The sequence below is a fragment of the Dermochelys coriacea genome, chromosome 2 (genome assembly GCF_009764565.3).
Source record: "Dermochelys coriacea isolate rDerCor1 chromosome 2, rDerCor1.pri.v4, whole genome shotgun sequence".
NCBI classification, from domain to species: Eukaryota; Metazoa; Chordata; order Testudines; family Dermochelyidae; genus Dermochelys; species Dermochelys coriacea.
This window is the reverse complement of record NC_050069.1, coordinates 183883061-183900282: the sequence shown is the minus strand read 5'-3', so window position 1 is coordinate 183900282 and position 17222 is coordinate 183883061. Positions and strand designations below refer to the sequence as shown.

The 17222-nt window shown below is 39.7% G+C and overlaps 1 protein-coding gene across 1 annotated transcript in view; it reads left to right on the top strand.

The window, feature by feature from the left end:
* The window catches only part of ITGA9 (integrin subunit alpha 9), a 299826-nt gene extending 294771 nt beyond the window's left edge, over positions 1-5055 (top strand). Inside the window, exon 28 of the mRNA XM_038393132.2 lies at positions 1066-5055. Within this exon, the coding sequence (XP_038249060.1) occupies positions 1066-1164 (99 nt within the window). The 3' untranslated portion in view covers positions 1165-5055. The remainder of the gene's footprint in view (positions 1-1065) is intronic.
* The last annotated feature ends 12167 nt before the right edge of the window (positions 5056-17222 follow it).

Here is a 17222-nt window from a genome sequence, read left to right as displayed (position 1 = left end):
ATGTGGGTCATAAATAGGAAAAAGAATCTTAAATTAAAGATTTCTGCCAATGCACCTGTTACATGCTCCTTTGCACAGGATTCCATTAGCTCTTTACCGTGTGATCCCAACTTACTGAACAGCTACTCAACTCAAGGAGCATACATTAATACATGCACACCAGTGGAGGCTGGTGACCTTGGAAGTGGGGCAGCAAAACTGACATACGACATATTCAGAACCATGTGTCAGGTTAGCTTCCCCACTTCCAGCAGTCACCAGCTTCCACTGGTGAGCATGTATTAATGTGTACGCCTAGCTGTTCAGTAAGCTAGGATCACAGGGTAATGAATTATTTGACTCAAAATGAGCAGGGATTACCATATTTACCTAGGAGAACCTCTACTGCTGGAAAATTCAGCAATAAGTATTGACAAAACTATATTTTTATACATAGGTATTAGATCTGATTCCAGAATCTGGAAACTGAATCCCTTAAGATTCTGATTTCCGTGTCTGACCCAGGCCCAAAAAAGCTTATTTTCTGGTTTGGATACAAATGGAAACTTGTGAAAGTGGTTGATCTTGTGAGACTTCCATCACATAAGAGGATCAAATTAATGCAAAATCATCTGATTTCACAAGATTTGTGCCATTTTGGCCCAGAATCTCCAAGGACAGTTCATGAGTTTTTGGCAAACCCTAGCTCTGATTTAGACTCAGACCTAGATTCTAGTCTAGTTCTGACCTGGTTCTGGATCTGAATACTGCCTCTTTAGCCCACTTTTAGTATTTTTGTTTTCTGAAAATATTTTAACTGCTTTTTTTAAAAAATTTTTTTTATATAAATGGAGTCTTCTGTCAAAAGTAGTTAAGGATAAAAGGAAGCAGAGAACTCATGAAAACTTGGACCTGATACTGATCTCATTTACATTAATGTAAATCAGGTGTAACTTCATTGACTTCAATAACCTTCCAGTTTTACACCAATGAGATTAGAATCTGATCCAAATTGTTTATCAAAACCAGGATAGATTTTAATTCATGACATCATTATTTATAATGATAATTATTTTCAATTTGCAGATGGGCTTCTTTCGCAGGAGATACAAAGAAATCATTGAGGCTGAGAAGAACAGGAAGGAGAATGAAGATAGTTGGGACTGGGTCCAGAAAAATCAATGAACTTCCAGAAAAAGGGTCATGTGACACACACTTAGTAGCCTATTGGTCCTGCTCTTGTATCTTCCATATGTGGAAGAAGGAATCTTCTCCAGATTTTTCGGAGGCCCTGTTAATGCTGTGTTCTTTATCATCCTAACAAGCTAGGGAACGTATCCTGAGGCAACCACTGCAGCCATGTCCGGTGACTGGAGCGATTTACATTTCCTGTAAGAGTTGAACTTTGAACTTTGGTAACCAAGCTGCAGTGCAGAGCAATATTTATGAATCCAACATATGTGGTATACCCTCAGGGGAAGACTGATACCTAAAAGTATTTTTATAAATATAAGCTTTTTATACTAATTATGTCTTTATATTTGTATCAATGTTTTATTGTTTCTATTGAATAGCTATATAGTTCACTCAAGCACTGATATCTGGCTAAAACCTTGGAAATACATATATGTATATATAAATCTTATTGTACTTTTGAACTTCAATGCAAAAAAAAAAAGACTTTCAGATGAAACTAGCTGAAAAACCTCACATAGCAAATCCACAAGGCTTTGTAATGTATATAGACCATTTAATGGCAATAAGCCAGTCTTTTCACATTTCTTAAGCTGAAGTTGACTTTTGAGTTATGAGCTAAAGAAACCTAAAGTATTACTCACATATGATTTTCTGCATTTGAGTTTATCCGTTACTAATCTGAGCTGTGGAAAACAATTTCTCACAGCCAAGTAACAAGACTTATAGTTCCACATTGCCTCTTGTATTTCAGGAATATAACCTTTTAATCACAGGGCATATTGCACTGAAGAAAGCAGTGAAGAATGTCTTCCTGTGGCCAACTCTGTCTCCCACAATCTGTAAACCTTTGACAATAGGCAAGATTTGGGCAATCAAGATACTGCAAGGATATAATTGGGCCAACCACTAAGGCATCAACTAATTAATTTGTGTTAAAAATGGGATTAGTTATATCAAAATTCATGATATAAAAGATGGTCTTTGATATTAATGGTCATAAGCTGTTTCATATGTTGCTGTCCAAGCTAGTGATACATAGGCTAAAAGGTCTGACCATTATGCCTTCCATCTAAATTTTATACATCCAAGTTACAAGATTGTTTACATGACAATCTTTAGAATAATGACCATATTAGATAGATGAGAAAATTTGATGTATTTCTAAATCTTGTGGTTTCATATTTGGATGCTTTTAATACTAGCTATCATCCTTCATCTAGTATTAAAAACTGAGTTGAATTCTGGCCTTGCTAAAATGCAGACCCTCACTCTCAAATAAATCTTTAGCAGATTTCTTACTGGGCTGGAAGAAACTGTGTGCTAATGAATGCAGCCATGTTCATACAAAAAGCTGTTTGGTATCTGACTAGAAGTAGTGCTACTGGTATACCACCGGTTTATAGACGTTATTAGTCTGCTTCTGCTCTTACATTTCAGCAGAATACATCAGGAGTAATTCCATTGACATGCTGGTATAAAATCAATGTAAGGGAGAGGAGAATCAAGCCCTGTGTGTTAGAAGGAGATGAAAAAGAAGGAAGATCATGACTGGTGTCATACTGCAGCATGATGAAAGAGTACTGCAGGAACACCGAAGACCTGAATGCAAAGAATAAACAAGAAATCTGCATGAGTACTTGTCTGATCCTTACACTTGTGAAAAGGCATTTTCTTTGCAAATTCACTATCAATTCCAACTACAAAATATGAACTGTGTCCATACTCGTGCATTTTTTTATGTGCCTCTTATTATTTGGATGCAGGTTGATACTTTATGTAGAAACTTTATCTATCTTAACTTCTAGGGAAGGAGAAGAGATAATGTTGTATCCACTCTAAATTTTGTCACTGAAGGGCCTTCTTATCTATGTCGAATTGGAAGTATGTTCAGCTGCCTTTCCCAAAATGATGACAGAAGTATAAATAAGACAGATTTAGGTCTTGTCTACTCTTACAGCGCTGCAGTGGCGCAACTGCACTGAGGTACTCCACCTCCCCAAGAATTGTTTACGCCAGGGGGTTAGGTCAGTATAACTACATCGCTCTGGAGTGTGGATTTTCCACACCCCTGGGTGACATGGTTATACTGACATACGTTGGTAATGTAGACCAAGCCTCAGTGTAGCAAATGACCACATAGCCAGAACATAAAAGGATCCAGTAAGCAAGAACATTGCTATAATCACTTATAGAAAGCTACAAATTATTTTTAATGAGCGCAAAGCCAAAGGATAATTGTCTCCTATTGCACTATTTAGTATCCTAGACTTGAGCCAATTCATCCCTGGTATAATTCCACTGACTTTGAAGTACTTTTGCCAGGATTGTATTTGGCTCCATATGTCTGTTTGTACTGATAAAGTACTGAAGAAGGCTACAGACTGAGAAAGGTGTGTTGTTGTAAGGGACTGGATAAAAGAGAGAGAATAAATGCAGTATAAGGGATTGCCTAGGTCAAGTCAAGATATGGAGGGAAGGAGAGAGATCCTTATTTAATAATAAAGATATTTAATGTGTCTCTTGACTCGTACAAAATGATGATGTTTGGCTAGATTAGTGACAATATACCAGAAATACTCAATCAAATCATAGAGGATCTCAGCTGCTGTGTGGTGTTAGGTATTTTGTGGTTCAGATGTCATAAAAGGTTTAGTTTTTCTATATGAGCTCATCATGAATTTCCCTATCAATTTCTTGGCACGTTTCACTCTGACTGCTCCCTAGTTCCACTTAGGATGGTAAGATTTACCCATGAAATACACTAGGACATAGCACATTTAAAAATAATAAATTCAAATTTCATCAAACCTACAAGTTTTGATCAAGTATCAGTTGGTTTTAATCAGCTTATGAAAAGAAAACCAAACCCTGATGAAAACATAGTACACTTCAAATATGTATATAAAGTAGATATGTGCTAAAGGTGTGCTTTTTTTTTTCACAAGGAAGCACAACGATATAAATCACGGCTGTTTCTGCCATGATCAGGGTGCTCCATTAGAGGTGTCGAGCACCCTTGACTCTCCTTTACAGTCAGAGAAAGATTTGAGACAAAACTCAGTGAATAAAATTCACCTCTGCGCAGAGGGCTAGTGTGGGACCTATGCACTGCTTAAAACCTAGTGAATCCCTATCTTGAGCGAATAAGTGATAGAGTGCAAGGGTGATGGGGGAAGAGATGACTTCTTAAACACTGCAGGAATGGCACCCAATATATAGGGTAACAAAATCCTTACTACTTTGAAATGTAAACAAATAGTGAAGGACCCTCTTTGAAATCAAGAATGTTCAGGTAAATTGAATTGGCAAAAGCAGCATTGACTCAAAGTGCAAAGGCTGCATTTGATAATGCTTAGTGCCATCTTTCTTTGAATGTCTTCTGTTTATGGGCACATTTTGGAATCTTGCACAATTTTCAGGCATGATATTATCTATGTGACATGGGAATATATATGTTGTTTTCACTAAAGGATTTAAAGGAATCATAGACCTAACTTCTGCCTTCATTTAAATTCATACGCTCAGTGGGATTGCTTGGATGTAAATGAGGGTAGGAATTGGCTCACATTGTACATTGATTAAACTGGCATGAAGAGTGTAACTGCTTTGGAGCATGAAATTGCATATACAGCAGGGTACCTGCACCATTTTCACTCTTTTTTTTTCTTTTAAAATTTCACTCCTTGTGTATTGTAAAATTGTAAATTTCTTTTTGTGAATTTTTGGTGGAAGAATGTGTTTCACTATTATCAATGTCACCTGTATTTAGAAGCTATGTGTGCATCTATATTCTGATTCACTTGCACTGTTTTGGAAATGTCAGGTTTACAAAACTACAACTTTTTTTTGGAATAAAAAGTAGCTACGAAATTATTCTAATAACATGACTATTCTTATCACTTTTATCCAACTCAAATATTTTGCTTTTGATTAGTTGAAAACATTTCCTAATTGTGTACCCACTTATTTATTTATTTTTAGTATTGGTAGCCTTTTATTGATGTCTATACATGTTTTAAATCAGGATTAGGCTCTGATCGTACAAACACTTATGTACTTAATTTTACTAACCTGAGTAAAGTTAAGCAAGCGACAGGCACAAGTGTTTGCAGGATTGGGTTCAAAGTTTGAATGTTTTGCATTACTGTTAATACATTCTTAAATTTAAGGTAAGCTTCTATATTTATTTGATGAAAAACTGGGAATTTGACTACATTATGGTAAATCCAGTGAAATGATAAAGCCCATTGCCATTAATTTTATGTTTGATAATATCACATTAAATTCATCAAACCAAATTCATTCCGGAGAACTGGCCGTTCAGAAAGGACAACTCTTTCAAATGATACAAGGCACTGGAGCAATATTTTAGTTAAGTATGAACTTGGATGAAATTTAAAAATTATTGTAGTGTGCTTGTCAAGATTTATACTTTAGTCCAGATTTAGGAAAATTGTGAATCTAAAAGCAAGATTTTCTTTAGCTCAATCCACCTTTCTCCCTTCGATGTCATAGTTTGAGTAAAAACTGTTTTTGTCTGGCTTACCAAGCCAGTTTATTCATTTGGTTGCCCTGTTTCTCCTTTCATTTCTATTACTTTTTTTTTTTACATTTCTTTCTCTGAATTTTGTTTGAGTTTTCTCATAATTTCAAGGAGAGTGAAATCTATTTAATAAAATAACTGGCCTTAATCTTCATTTAAAAAGAAAAAAAAATCTTTGAACTGAACCTGAAACTGTAAGGTCCCAAAAGTTCCTCCCATGGTGGAAAAAAAAAAAAAAGGCCCTGTTTTTCAGAAGGCAGCATGTCTAGTGGTTGGAGCAGGGGATTAGGAACCTGCACATCTGTAAAGCTGGGATAATATCTCTCTTTTGCAACACACTTTGAAAGCCTTAGATGACATGAGCTCTATGAAATCCAATGATTCTGTAAACAGAAGAGAAAAGAGAAATACCAGCATTCTGTGACCAATACTGTGCTTGCAGACACAACCAGAAAGTCCTGGAAATCTTGTGATAGCCTGGTCTAGCCAAAAATTCCAGACTAATGCAATTAGTCTAAGCATCTACATTTATAGACACTAACCTCAGCTGAATTTGAAAACTTCTTTAGATTTGTCCATCGCTGCTAGTGCAAGAACTCAGCTGGCTCCCGGTGCGGTCTCCTAGCAATCCAGTGAGCTTGGCTTGGTCCAATAGACTGTCACTAAGTGACTGTGCTCCCTGATTGGACAGAAGAGCCAAGAGATTCCTATTTAAGCCTGGCAGTAACAGCAGCACAGGGGCTGCTCGATGCATTCCACCATTGCATTTGCACCAAACTTGCTTCCAGTCCAGCCCTTGCTCCACCCCTTGCCTGCTGTGCTCCAGCCCTAGTCCCTGCTTACCTCTGAACCCCTCACTGTTACATATTTTTAAACATTAAATTTTAAAAAATATGTTAGGTCCTGTGACCTCTGCACCAATATAAAGAACCTGCAAGCCAAATCTGTGGGCCTCCTTCAGCTTCTCCCCACCCTTCCATGGCCTGTGTCCACCCTCTCAATGGACTTAGAGTGGAGTTACAACGCTCCTAAGGGTACTCAGTTATTCTGACTGTAGTGGACCTTCTGATGAAGATGGTCCATTTTATTCCCATGAATAAACCGTGCAAGCTTTCCTGGAGTACAGTTTTTTAGTACTATGGCATACTGACATGCATCATTTCAGATCCAGGCCCTCAATTTATTTCTCAATTCTGATAGGAATCTCTTCACCTTCTTGGCACCAAGTCCCTTCACCTCTAGAGCCTACCATCTCCAGACTGACGGTCAAACTGAAAGAGTCAACCAGAACCTGGTGCAGTGTGTAAACTGCTCTGAATTTCCATGAGATTGATTGGCTCCCATTCGTCCCACCCTTCAACCCTCCAGACCCTATTCTTTGCAAATTTTGGTTTTCACTCCTGATTCCATTCAGACCTGCCTGAAAGCTCTGCCATCCCAGCAACCACAGACCTGGTCCTTCACCTGCAGTAAACACACCAGGAGCTTAAGGAGCACTTACTTGCTACTAAAGAGTAACTTATAAGCATTGCAGTAGGGGAAAAAGTTTGGCTCTCTACTTGGAACCTGAGAACAGACTCTCCTTCCACCAAGACCATCAAAACTTGGGTCCTTTTCAGATCATCGAGCAAACAAATCCAGTGACCTTCAAGTTTCAACTCCCAGAATCAAGATTCACCTCCTTTCATGTTTCTTTCCTCAAGCCATTCATCAACAACCTTTTTCCTGACCAGGTAGCCCCTCCTCCACCCCCCAGGAATTGTCCATGGATAGGAGGAATACAAAGTCCATCAGATCCTCAACTCCCAGTGAGTCAGAGGGAAGCACCGGTATCTGTTAGACTAGAGCAGAAGTTCTCAAACTGTGGGTTGGGACCCCAAAGTGGGTCACAACCCTGTTTTAATGGGGTCACCAGGGCTGGCTTAGACTTGCTGGGGCCCAGGGCTGAAGCCTGAGCTCCACCGCTCAGGGCCAAAGCTGAAACTTGAGGGGCTCAGGTATAGGCTCCCTGCCTGGGGTTGAAGCCTTTGGGCTTCAGCTTTGTCCCTGTGGGGCTCAGGCTTTGCCCCCCTCCCCGCTCCCCACAGGGCCGTGGGGCTTGAGTGACTTCAGGCTTCGGTCCACCCTCCTGGGGTCATGTAGTAGTTTTTGTTGTCAGGGTTGCGGTGCAATGACATTTGAGAACCCCTGCACTAGAGGGGGTATGGGCCAGAGAAGTAAGAAAATGTTCATGCTCTTAATCTCTTGAAGAAATTTCACCAAAGATATTCTGAGAATAGGAGGAGCCCTCGAGGGGGGTACTGTCAGGAACTCAGCTGCCCCTGGGTGCAGTTGCCTAGCAACCCAATGATCTCTTGGCCCAATAAACCCTCACTAAGTGATTGTGCTCCCTGATTGGACAGAAGGACCAATGGATCCATATTTAAGTCATGTGTATTCCATTCGAGCAGCTGCGCCAAATCTGCTTCCTGTATTGGCCCTTTCTCTACTCCTTGCTTGTTCCTCTGCAGCCCTAGTCTCTGCCTATCTCTGAACCCCTAATTTCTAGCCCCTGGCTCTGACGCCTGGCTTGTCTCCTGACCATGACTCCAGCTCTGCTCTTTTGTTCTGTTCTGACTCCTGACTTTGGCCATTGGATAGTCTCCTGAGCATGACTCTGGCTCTGCCCTCTGATTGTTCTTCAATTACTTGGCCGGAACTCTGTTCTGGTCACTAGGTTGCACTGCATATACCTCGGTGTGCGACAACTAGTCCCAATACATTCATTAAAAGCACTAGCCCCAAAACAGGCTCGTTATAGAAAGCATTAAGGAACACAGTCTAGCCTCGATACTACTGTTACTGTACAATAAAAAATACTACTGTAGAGAAAGGGGGCATGGGCTGTGATGTACAATCTCTGTCAAGCTGTATTTGTAATGACTGACACTGTACATTTTAAATAAAAGATAAGTCACCACAGTTCTTTTTTTCCCAGTGTTTTTCTTCCCGTTTTAAAAAATAACCTAACGCCACTATTCCAAAAGTACAGATCCTGTATTTATTAATGAAAAATGCAATTTAGACTTCCATAGATTTAGTTATTCAGTTTCTAACATGTGCCTATTATCAGCTATTAAATAATGATAATCGAAGGAAACAATCTTAACTAATATCATTAATTCATCCATAAATATGTAATAATGTCCTGTAATTTTACATATTTATACATAGTATATTTGTAAAGCCATTATCTTCAAGAAAGATGAAATAGAGATAATATTTCCTTGCTCATTTTACAATTAAATATTGGGGCCTTGATCTTGCACCGACATTCATGCAAGCACAGGGCTCGTAGGATTAGGACTCAAAATAGTAAAACTTTAACAAGTGATCAGGACATGCAGACAAATGAATAACAGACACATGAGCTGGATTTTAAGTGCCTGAACACAACTTTATTTATTTAACCCTGAGAAGGATGTTACGCGCCCAACACGCTACTCTTACATCCCAGGCACTTAACTGGGCCCAATGTGGTGTTCAGGACTCCCATGCTACAACCAATAACTTGGCCCACCACTAGGATTAAGAGCACTTCTGAATCCTCCCCCAAATAGTAAAACTTTATCAATTGTATTTACTTTTCAGTGTTGATGCTGTTTGTTGACATTTGGCACTTACTTTATTTACTTTGTTTACTCTGCTTTGACAGTTAATTTAAGTTTTACTTTTTGTTTTTAGTTGCTTTTGCTCTCCAGGTAGTATCACCAATTAATGCTGTTATGATTGAGGTCCCAACACTTCAGTGGAGAATGTTTAAATAATAAAAAAATAAAAACTATAAAAGATTAAAAAATCAAGAACATATTTCTATTAATACAAAAGGTTTGCAATCTCATTTTGCAATCTTTCTTTTTTCTCCCCCCCACCTTTTTCTTTTTTTATTTCTTTTTCACAGAACCTAAATTTAAGGCCCAAATTTCCTGACAATGTTCCATTAAATATATATTTAGATCATTTTGATTTTCAGATATTTCTGGCTAGCTAAGATATTTACATGGTCCCTGTGCTGAAGTTTCTGAACACCTCACAACTGTTAATTTATTTATCCTCACAACATTCTATAAGAGAGGGAAATGTGTTCTCCCAATTTTACAGATGGATAACTGAGGAAAAGAGAAGTTGAGTGACTTGGTGCTGAGACCCCCTTGTGCCTGGATGCCCCTCCATCATGATGGAGGGACAGTCCAGCCAAACCTGAGTGGTGCTGTGATCATGTGCACCAGGCTGCAATTGCCTGAATGGGAATCCAGGCCCAGCCCCACGGAACAGGAGCTGCAGCTGCGAAGTGAGTGCTGGGTGGGCTGTCTCTCAAACCACCCCCTTCCTTTGGGGTCTCAGTTTTGGGGATATGTGCTCAGTTTCAAGTTTTGGCCCCAAAACCCTCTGTGTGGCCCTGCTCTTGCACTGGTATAAATCTGGATTCACTCGACTGGCGCTAGTGGAGTTATACCAGTCTGAAACTGATTTAAGGGGGAAGGAGAATGAGGCTCAGCAACTACAAATTTAGAGCGGAGCATGAGTTAGCATGTTAGAAATCATGACATTTTCAGGCTAAGGAATGAAAATGTGAGAGCATTAGCTCTGAGGTCGAGGACACATTCATTGAATTCTGCATATATTGAGGATCCACATTGCTTTTTCAATGGCAGTAGAGAACGTAACCGAGTGGGTGAAAGTGAGATGTCACAGAACATGCCTCTAATGGTGGAGGGATGGAAATTAAAGCACTGTACTAATAGCACCTGAAGCAAGATGCATTTAAAATGTTTAGCTCCTGAGGAAGTAGTAAGGTCGCAGTCCTGCAAAGGCATATGAGAGTAATCTACTGACTTCCATGGAATTTGCTGGGTTAGAAACCTAAATATGATTTTAGGCAACCATATTTTAATGTTGACATACAGGACCAAATATGGTGTACAATATTTGCTACTGTCTATAAGACTGCCAATCATGAGTTAGCCTGACTAAGGAGTAAGATTGAATCGGACCCCAGGGTTTAGTCCATTGTACCTACAAAATGAAGGGTTTAGATAGTTTTTGCTACCATCGTGTCATTAACTCACGGGCAACAGAAGAGAATCAAAATTTATAGTAAAATAAATAAATAAATTGATATATGTCCTTTCTCACGTTAAATGTCATGATTCTAATGCAAATGATGAACCAGTCCAAAACTCCTGCAGGTTGTGACAGACAGTTACCTCACACAGTGGGAGTGGTACATTTAGACATACAAAAATAATAATGGGAGTTTGCATGAGTAAAGTCTGAAAACTGAGAAAAGGACTGCAAGATATTGCCCCATAATAAATAATAAGGACCAAATCTTGGTCCCATTCTGAGATGAGTTCTATTTTGTTTAACTTAACTGGTTTTGCTAACTAGGATCTTTATCCTGGACAGGACCCCTCAATGCTGACTAGAGAGCTAGTTAGGAATTTTTCAACAGAACTATTTTTTGTCAGAAAAGGCTGATGTGTCAAAACTGAGACTGCAGAAAAGAGTCATTTTTAACAAATGTCCTGTTTTGAAATGGTCAAAATGGGACATTTTTGAAACGAAAAAGTTCCACTTTTCAGGGTGAACTGACTTTTCGGTTTGAAATGTAAAGTTAATTTATAATAAAAAGTCAAAAAAATACAAACGGGAGTAACAGCAAAAGATGCTTTGGGTTTTAGCCCTTTGTGTGAATATTTAAAATGATCTCAAATTACACAGGAACCTTCAAGCAGTGGTGATTTATAAGGGAAAACTATCAGGTAAATAAAAAAGGACCAACTAGTTTAGTTAGTATCTGAACTCTGAATCAAAGCACATTTTACTGGAGAAAGACCATTGTTTTATCTAGTGCAAGGCCAAAGGAGATATGAATACTCCAAGTAGGTCTGGGTCATGAGATGTAGCTATCACCCTTGAAAGTAAAAACAAATGTTCTCCACCAGGAAAACTTTCTCCAGGGGAAAGAAAACATTCTGTAAGCAAAACAGGGTATGATGATGCTCTTGCAGAACAGGAATTCAGCAAACATTTTGCTTTTGAGGATTAGTAAAAGCTTTAAGTGAAGCAGCAGCTAAAATAATAACCAGAAACATTTGGGTCCCCTAATATCTCTCTTGTTATCATGTGAATGTGTTTATTTATAGGACCTAGCAATGGATTTCCTGTCCCAAGAATGCAAATTGATGATTTGATACTGCCCTCTGCGGGTCACTCTAGGTCTTTTTTTAAACAAGCGAAGCACAGAAGAACAATAAATGAAGTGTGGTGCTTTTAACCACACCTTTTGGGCCTGGTCTTGCAAACACTCAGCACCGGGTGTGGTGTGTACTGCCCTGAGTGTTATGTTGTTTTTCTGATCAAAATTTTAAGCACGTAACGGTCACTATGGTTAATGCTAGAATGTTTGAGGAGAGGACATGGTTTGAAGGTTTCATGGTTTGAAGGAAGCCATTAAAAACCTAAAGAGATCTTGCACTGCTACTTGGGGAGGGGGGGTAGTCACAAAAGGTGTATATGGGCTAACTTTCCCAAGCTATCTTAAAGTCCATCTGGTGCGAGTACCAATAGCAGTGAAGACAGTGCAGTGTAGGCTTCAGAATGAATCATACAAACCCACATGGACCTTGGATACATACTGGGTTCACTAGCCATCTCTGAAGCCAGCGCTGCTGCCTTCATTGCTATTGTCACCCGTACAAGCTGGATTAAAGCTAGCTCAGAGAGAAAGGGAGACGGGAGTGGTTTACTTCCTGCTTCCTCCTAGAATCTATGTAGTCTACCAGAAAGGTGTGACTTCATCGGATGAAGTGAGCTGTAGCTCACGAAAGCTTATGCTCAAATAAATTTGTTAGTCTCTAAGGTGCCACAAGTACTCCTTTTCTTTTTAGTTAACTATAGTTAATGATACACTAACTCCTTCTGTATTGAAAAGCTGATCTTATCTCCTTTTTTGAGACAGGTTTATTTAATTATGCCATACAACTGCTATACTTTCAGGCAGCTTGGTGCCAGAGTTACAATGCACTTGATGGCATATGTTTTTCAAAGGATTGGTGTCATATTCAGATGCACAAGTGGATTTCATGGCCTACATCTGCTCACATTTTCACTTCCAAGGTTTTAACATTTTAAACCTGTATATGAATGGAGGTTTTCATTTGAGAACTGTTTTAGTGGAAGTAAACCTTGAAGGCAGAGAAATTAATTGTTTTACAAAAGGGCAATAGAAATTATGTGTACAGTTGTAATGATCTAGCTATACTATAATTACCCATGTGTGTCTGAAGGAATTAACTTATAGCAGTATCTTTCACTGAAATTTCATGGCACCCTCCGTTTTAATGTACATTGTATCATTTGAAAACCAGCAACCTCTAAATTTGCAATTTTTTAAAAAATTAGTCAGCAATTCAGCTATCGGGAAGAATCATTAATACCTGGTGAATTGGTGACCTTGAAGAGTCTTCATGGTGCTGAAGAACCATCATATGACCATAAACTGGTACAATTCCACTGACTTCAATGAGAGGTAATGTGGTATAGTGGATAGAGCACCCAGCTGGGAGGAGAGCTGGATTCTATTCCCACTTCTGCTGATGGACTGCTGGGTGTCCTTGGACAAGTCATGTCCCCTCTCTGTGCCCCTCAGTTTTGCCATCTGTAAAATGGAGATAATGATACTGAACTCCTTTATGTAGTGCTCTGCCAGCAAGGGCCAAGTACTGTGTGCCTTACACCAAACCAGTGGCTGTGCATGGCATGTGTAAAGAGATCAAGAGGTGTTATCCCCAATGTTTATCTAAATTGAATAATCATGGCTGTCCAATGGTGGATTTGTTTTTAATCCTGATGGATATTTAGGTGTTATTTACTGTATTATTTTTCTGATGACCGCAAACAAGAGAAAGCTGAATAAAAATGAAATGCTCAGTTATTAGTTAGGATCAGAACACGAGCTTCAAGTTTTAAATTCAGTAAGAAGACTGCAGCGATTTAAAGTTTCTATATATATTTTATTTGAGAGATTGCTGAAAGATAGTTAAAAGCAGAGATAAAATGTTTCCCTCCCTTCTGATTTTCAACAAGAAAAAAATTATCAAGAAACCGAAAATTAATTTTAAAACAAAAGATATTACAGTCTTTGGGAGGCCAAGATTAAGTGGCACATAAAACAGAAGGAACTCGCATTAAAATAAAGGATCTTGTTATATCCCTTAGACCCAGGCACTGTGCCTCCATGACTATGAGCTTTATTGAGGGAGGAGGCTATGCTAAAATACAACTTGCTTTGTCGACACCAGAGCTTCAAAAGGGGTTAGTCAGGCTGTGGGAGCTGACACCTTTAAAAAAAAAATCTTTTAACCCTAATGAAAACAAACCTTGTGCTGCTCATCAGCCCAATAGCTGCTGATTGACTTCAGGGAGGGAGAGTGCAGAGATTAAGCACTGCAGGATACACCACTGGGCCTGCTGCCCTTCTGTCCATCAGATGCCTTCTCCCCTCTTCCTTCTCCACGGGCTGAAAGTTGGGGAGTTGAGGGAAGTAATGCATGAAAGTTGGACTTCGTCACAGAATGTCGTTCCCCCTCCCTGACCTTGCACTATGGTTCATAGGCTGGGAATTTTGCTTTCTGCTTTTTGTATTTCTATTTACAGTATCTAGGGTGACCAGACAGCAAATGAGAAAAATCAAGACAGCAGGTGTGTGTGTGTGTGTGTGTGGGGGGTAATATATAAGAAAAAGACCCAATATAAGACCCTATATAAGAAAAAGACCTAAAAATCAGGAGTGTCCCTATAAAATCAGGACATTTAGTCACCCTAGCAGTATATAACCTGGCCCAAGATGCCTGCCTATGGGCTTGTGCCTTTAAAATTAAACTATACCAGTTCAGTGTTAGTTCTTTGGTACTAGGGTGACCAGATAGCAAGTGTTGAAAAATCAAGATTCGGGGTCGGGAGTAATAGGCACCTACTGTGACAGGGTCAGGCCAGATGGCTACAGGAGAGTAACAGAAGGTAGATATATTAGCCCCAGGCTAAATAGGTCCCTTTTCCTTGGGTGAGGTAACAGGGAAGGTTCCAGAACAATCAGGAACCTTCTCGAGACAATTAAAACAGGCTGATTAGAACACCTGCAGCCAATCAAGAAGCTGCTAGAATCAATTAAGGCAGGCTAATCAGGGCACCTGGGTTTTAAAAAAGGAGCTCACTTCAGTTTGTGGTGTGCGTGTGAGGAGCTGGGAGCAAGAGGCACTAGGAGCTGAGAGTGAGAACACAGACTGTTGGAGGACTGAGGGGTACAAGCATTATCAGACACCAGGAGGAAGGTCCTAAGGTGAAGATATCGAAGGTGTTGGGAGAAGGACATGGGGAAGTAGCCCAGGGAGTTGTAGCTGTTGCACAGCTGTTCCAGGAGACAGCTGCATTCCACAGGGCCCTGGGCTGGAACCCGGAGTAGAGGGCGGGTCCGGGTTCCCCCCAAATCCTTCCAAATCGTGGTCAGACACGGGAGGAGTCAACCTGGACTGTGGGTTCAGAAAAATGGCCAAGCTGATGGCTACCGTGAAGTTCCAAGGTGAGCAAATCTGCCAATAAGTGCAAGACCCACCAAAAAGAAAAGGAGTACTTGTGGCACCTTAGAGACTAACAAATTTATTAGCGCATAAGCTTTCGTGAGCTACAGCTCACTTCATCGGATGAGAAGGAACTTTGTCATACTATATAAGACAAAGACCCAAATATCAGGACAGTCCCTATAAAATTGGGACATCTGGTCACCCCATTTGGTGCATTGTTGTGCACTGAGACATTTGTGACAAACTAGGCTGGTCTTCATTCATGCTCAGCCTTTCATGTGATAAAACAAACATTTTTAACAGAAGTATGGAAAAACTGAGCTCCTAGAAACAAATGCACTTAAAGCACCATTAATTATTACCTAATTACCTGTACCAGCATGGCATGGGCAGAGAAGTGCTCTGAGATGATGAAGTTGTCAATTATAGCTGATAATTAAGGGGCCAGGTGCATGTTCAATTTAACAAGATAAATATCTGCCCAGATGTTGTGTGTCTGGTGGTACATAATCAGGTAGGTAGGTTAGAAGGTTTCCAGGCACTGCAAAACCTATTAAATGTACAACTCTGGTGTGCCAAAAACACATCTACTCCTTTAGCAGGTATTCAGTTAAGAGGGCTCTATTTTTATGAAATAGATTTGGGGTTAGCATATGAAGAATATATTTATTTAACAGATCTGTTTCTCAGGGAGCCCATCTATGTCCCTATGGCTGCAGAGCTGATTTGCCTTCAGATACCCACCACATTGAATTTTAACTGTTTTATTTTGTTAATTATTTGATTTGGCAGAGGTGCAGTATATTTCTGAGTGCTCATGTACCGCACACAAAACGGACTCTTTCAACAGGTTCATAGGCAGTGTGACCATTTTTCAAAGTAACGCATTGTTCAAGTGGCAGGTGACTGACACTAATTTAAACTTTGAAAGTTATACTATTAATTACTGCTAGGCCTTTAAATGCAGTCGTGAGGTTGGGAGGGATATAAGCTCCTACCTCTGCTCTGGCCCTTTTAAGCAAAATAAATGGCCCAGAGCAGTGTAAAGCAGCCCTAAAAAGCAAGAGCGAATTCTCACAGTGCAGGTGCTATGGAAGACAGTCTTATTAATCTCTCCTCATATGGTAGCCATTCCATACCCCTAATCATATTTGTTGCCTTTTTCTGAACCTCTTCCAAGTCCAATATATTTTTTTTGAGATGGGGCGACCACATCTGCATGCAGTATTCAAGATGTGGGTGTACCATGGATTTATGTAGAGGTAATATCCCTTTCTTAATGATTCCCAAAATTCTCTTTTGGCTGCCGCTGCACATTGAGTGGATGTTTTCAGAGAACTGTCCACAATGACTCCAAGATCTCTTTCTTGAGTGGTAACAGCTAATTTAGACCCCATCATTTTATATGTACAGTTGGTAATATGTTTTCCAAGGTGCATTACTTTGCAGTATCAACATTGAATTTCATCTGCTATTTTGTTGTCCAATCACCCATAGATTCTTTTGTAGCTCTTCGCCATCTGCCTGGGACTTAACTATCTTGAATATTTTTGCATCACCTCACTGCAAATTTTGCCACCTCACTGTTTACCCCTTTTTCCAGATCATTTATGAGTATGTTGAACAGCACTGGTCCCAGTACAGACCCCTGGGGGAGAACACTATTTACCTCTCTCCATTCTGAAAACTAACTATTTATTCCTACCCTTTGTTTCCTTTTAACCAGTTACCAATCCATGAGAGGACTTTTCCTCTTATCTCATGACTGCTTACTTTGCTTAAGAGCCTTTGGTGAGGGACCTTGTCAAAGGCTTTCTGAAAATCTAAGTACACTATATCCTCCTTGTCCACATGTTTGTTGACCCCCTCAAAGAATTCTA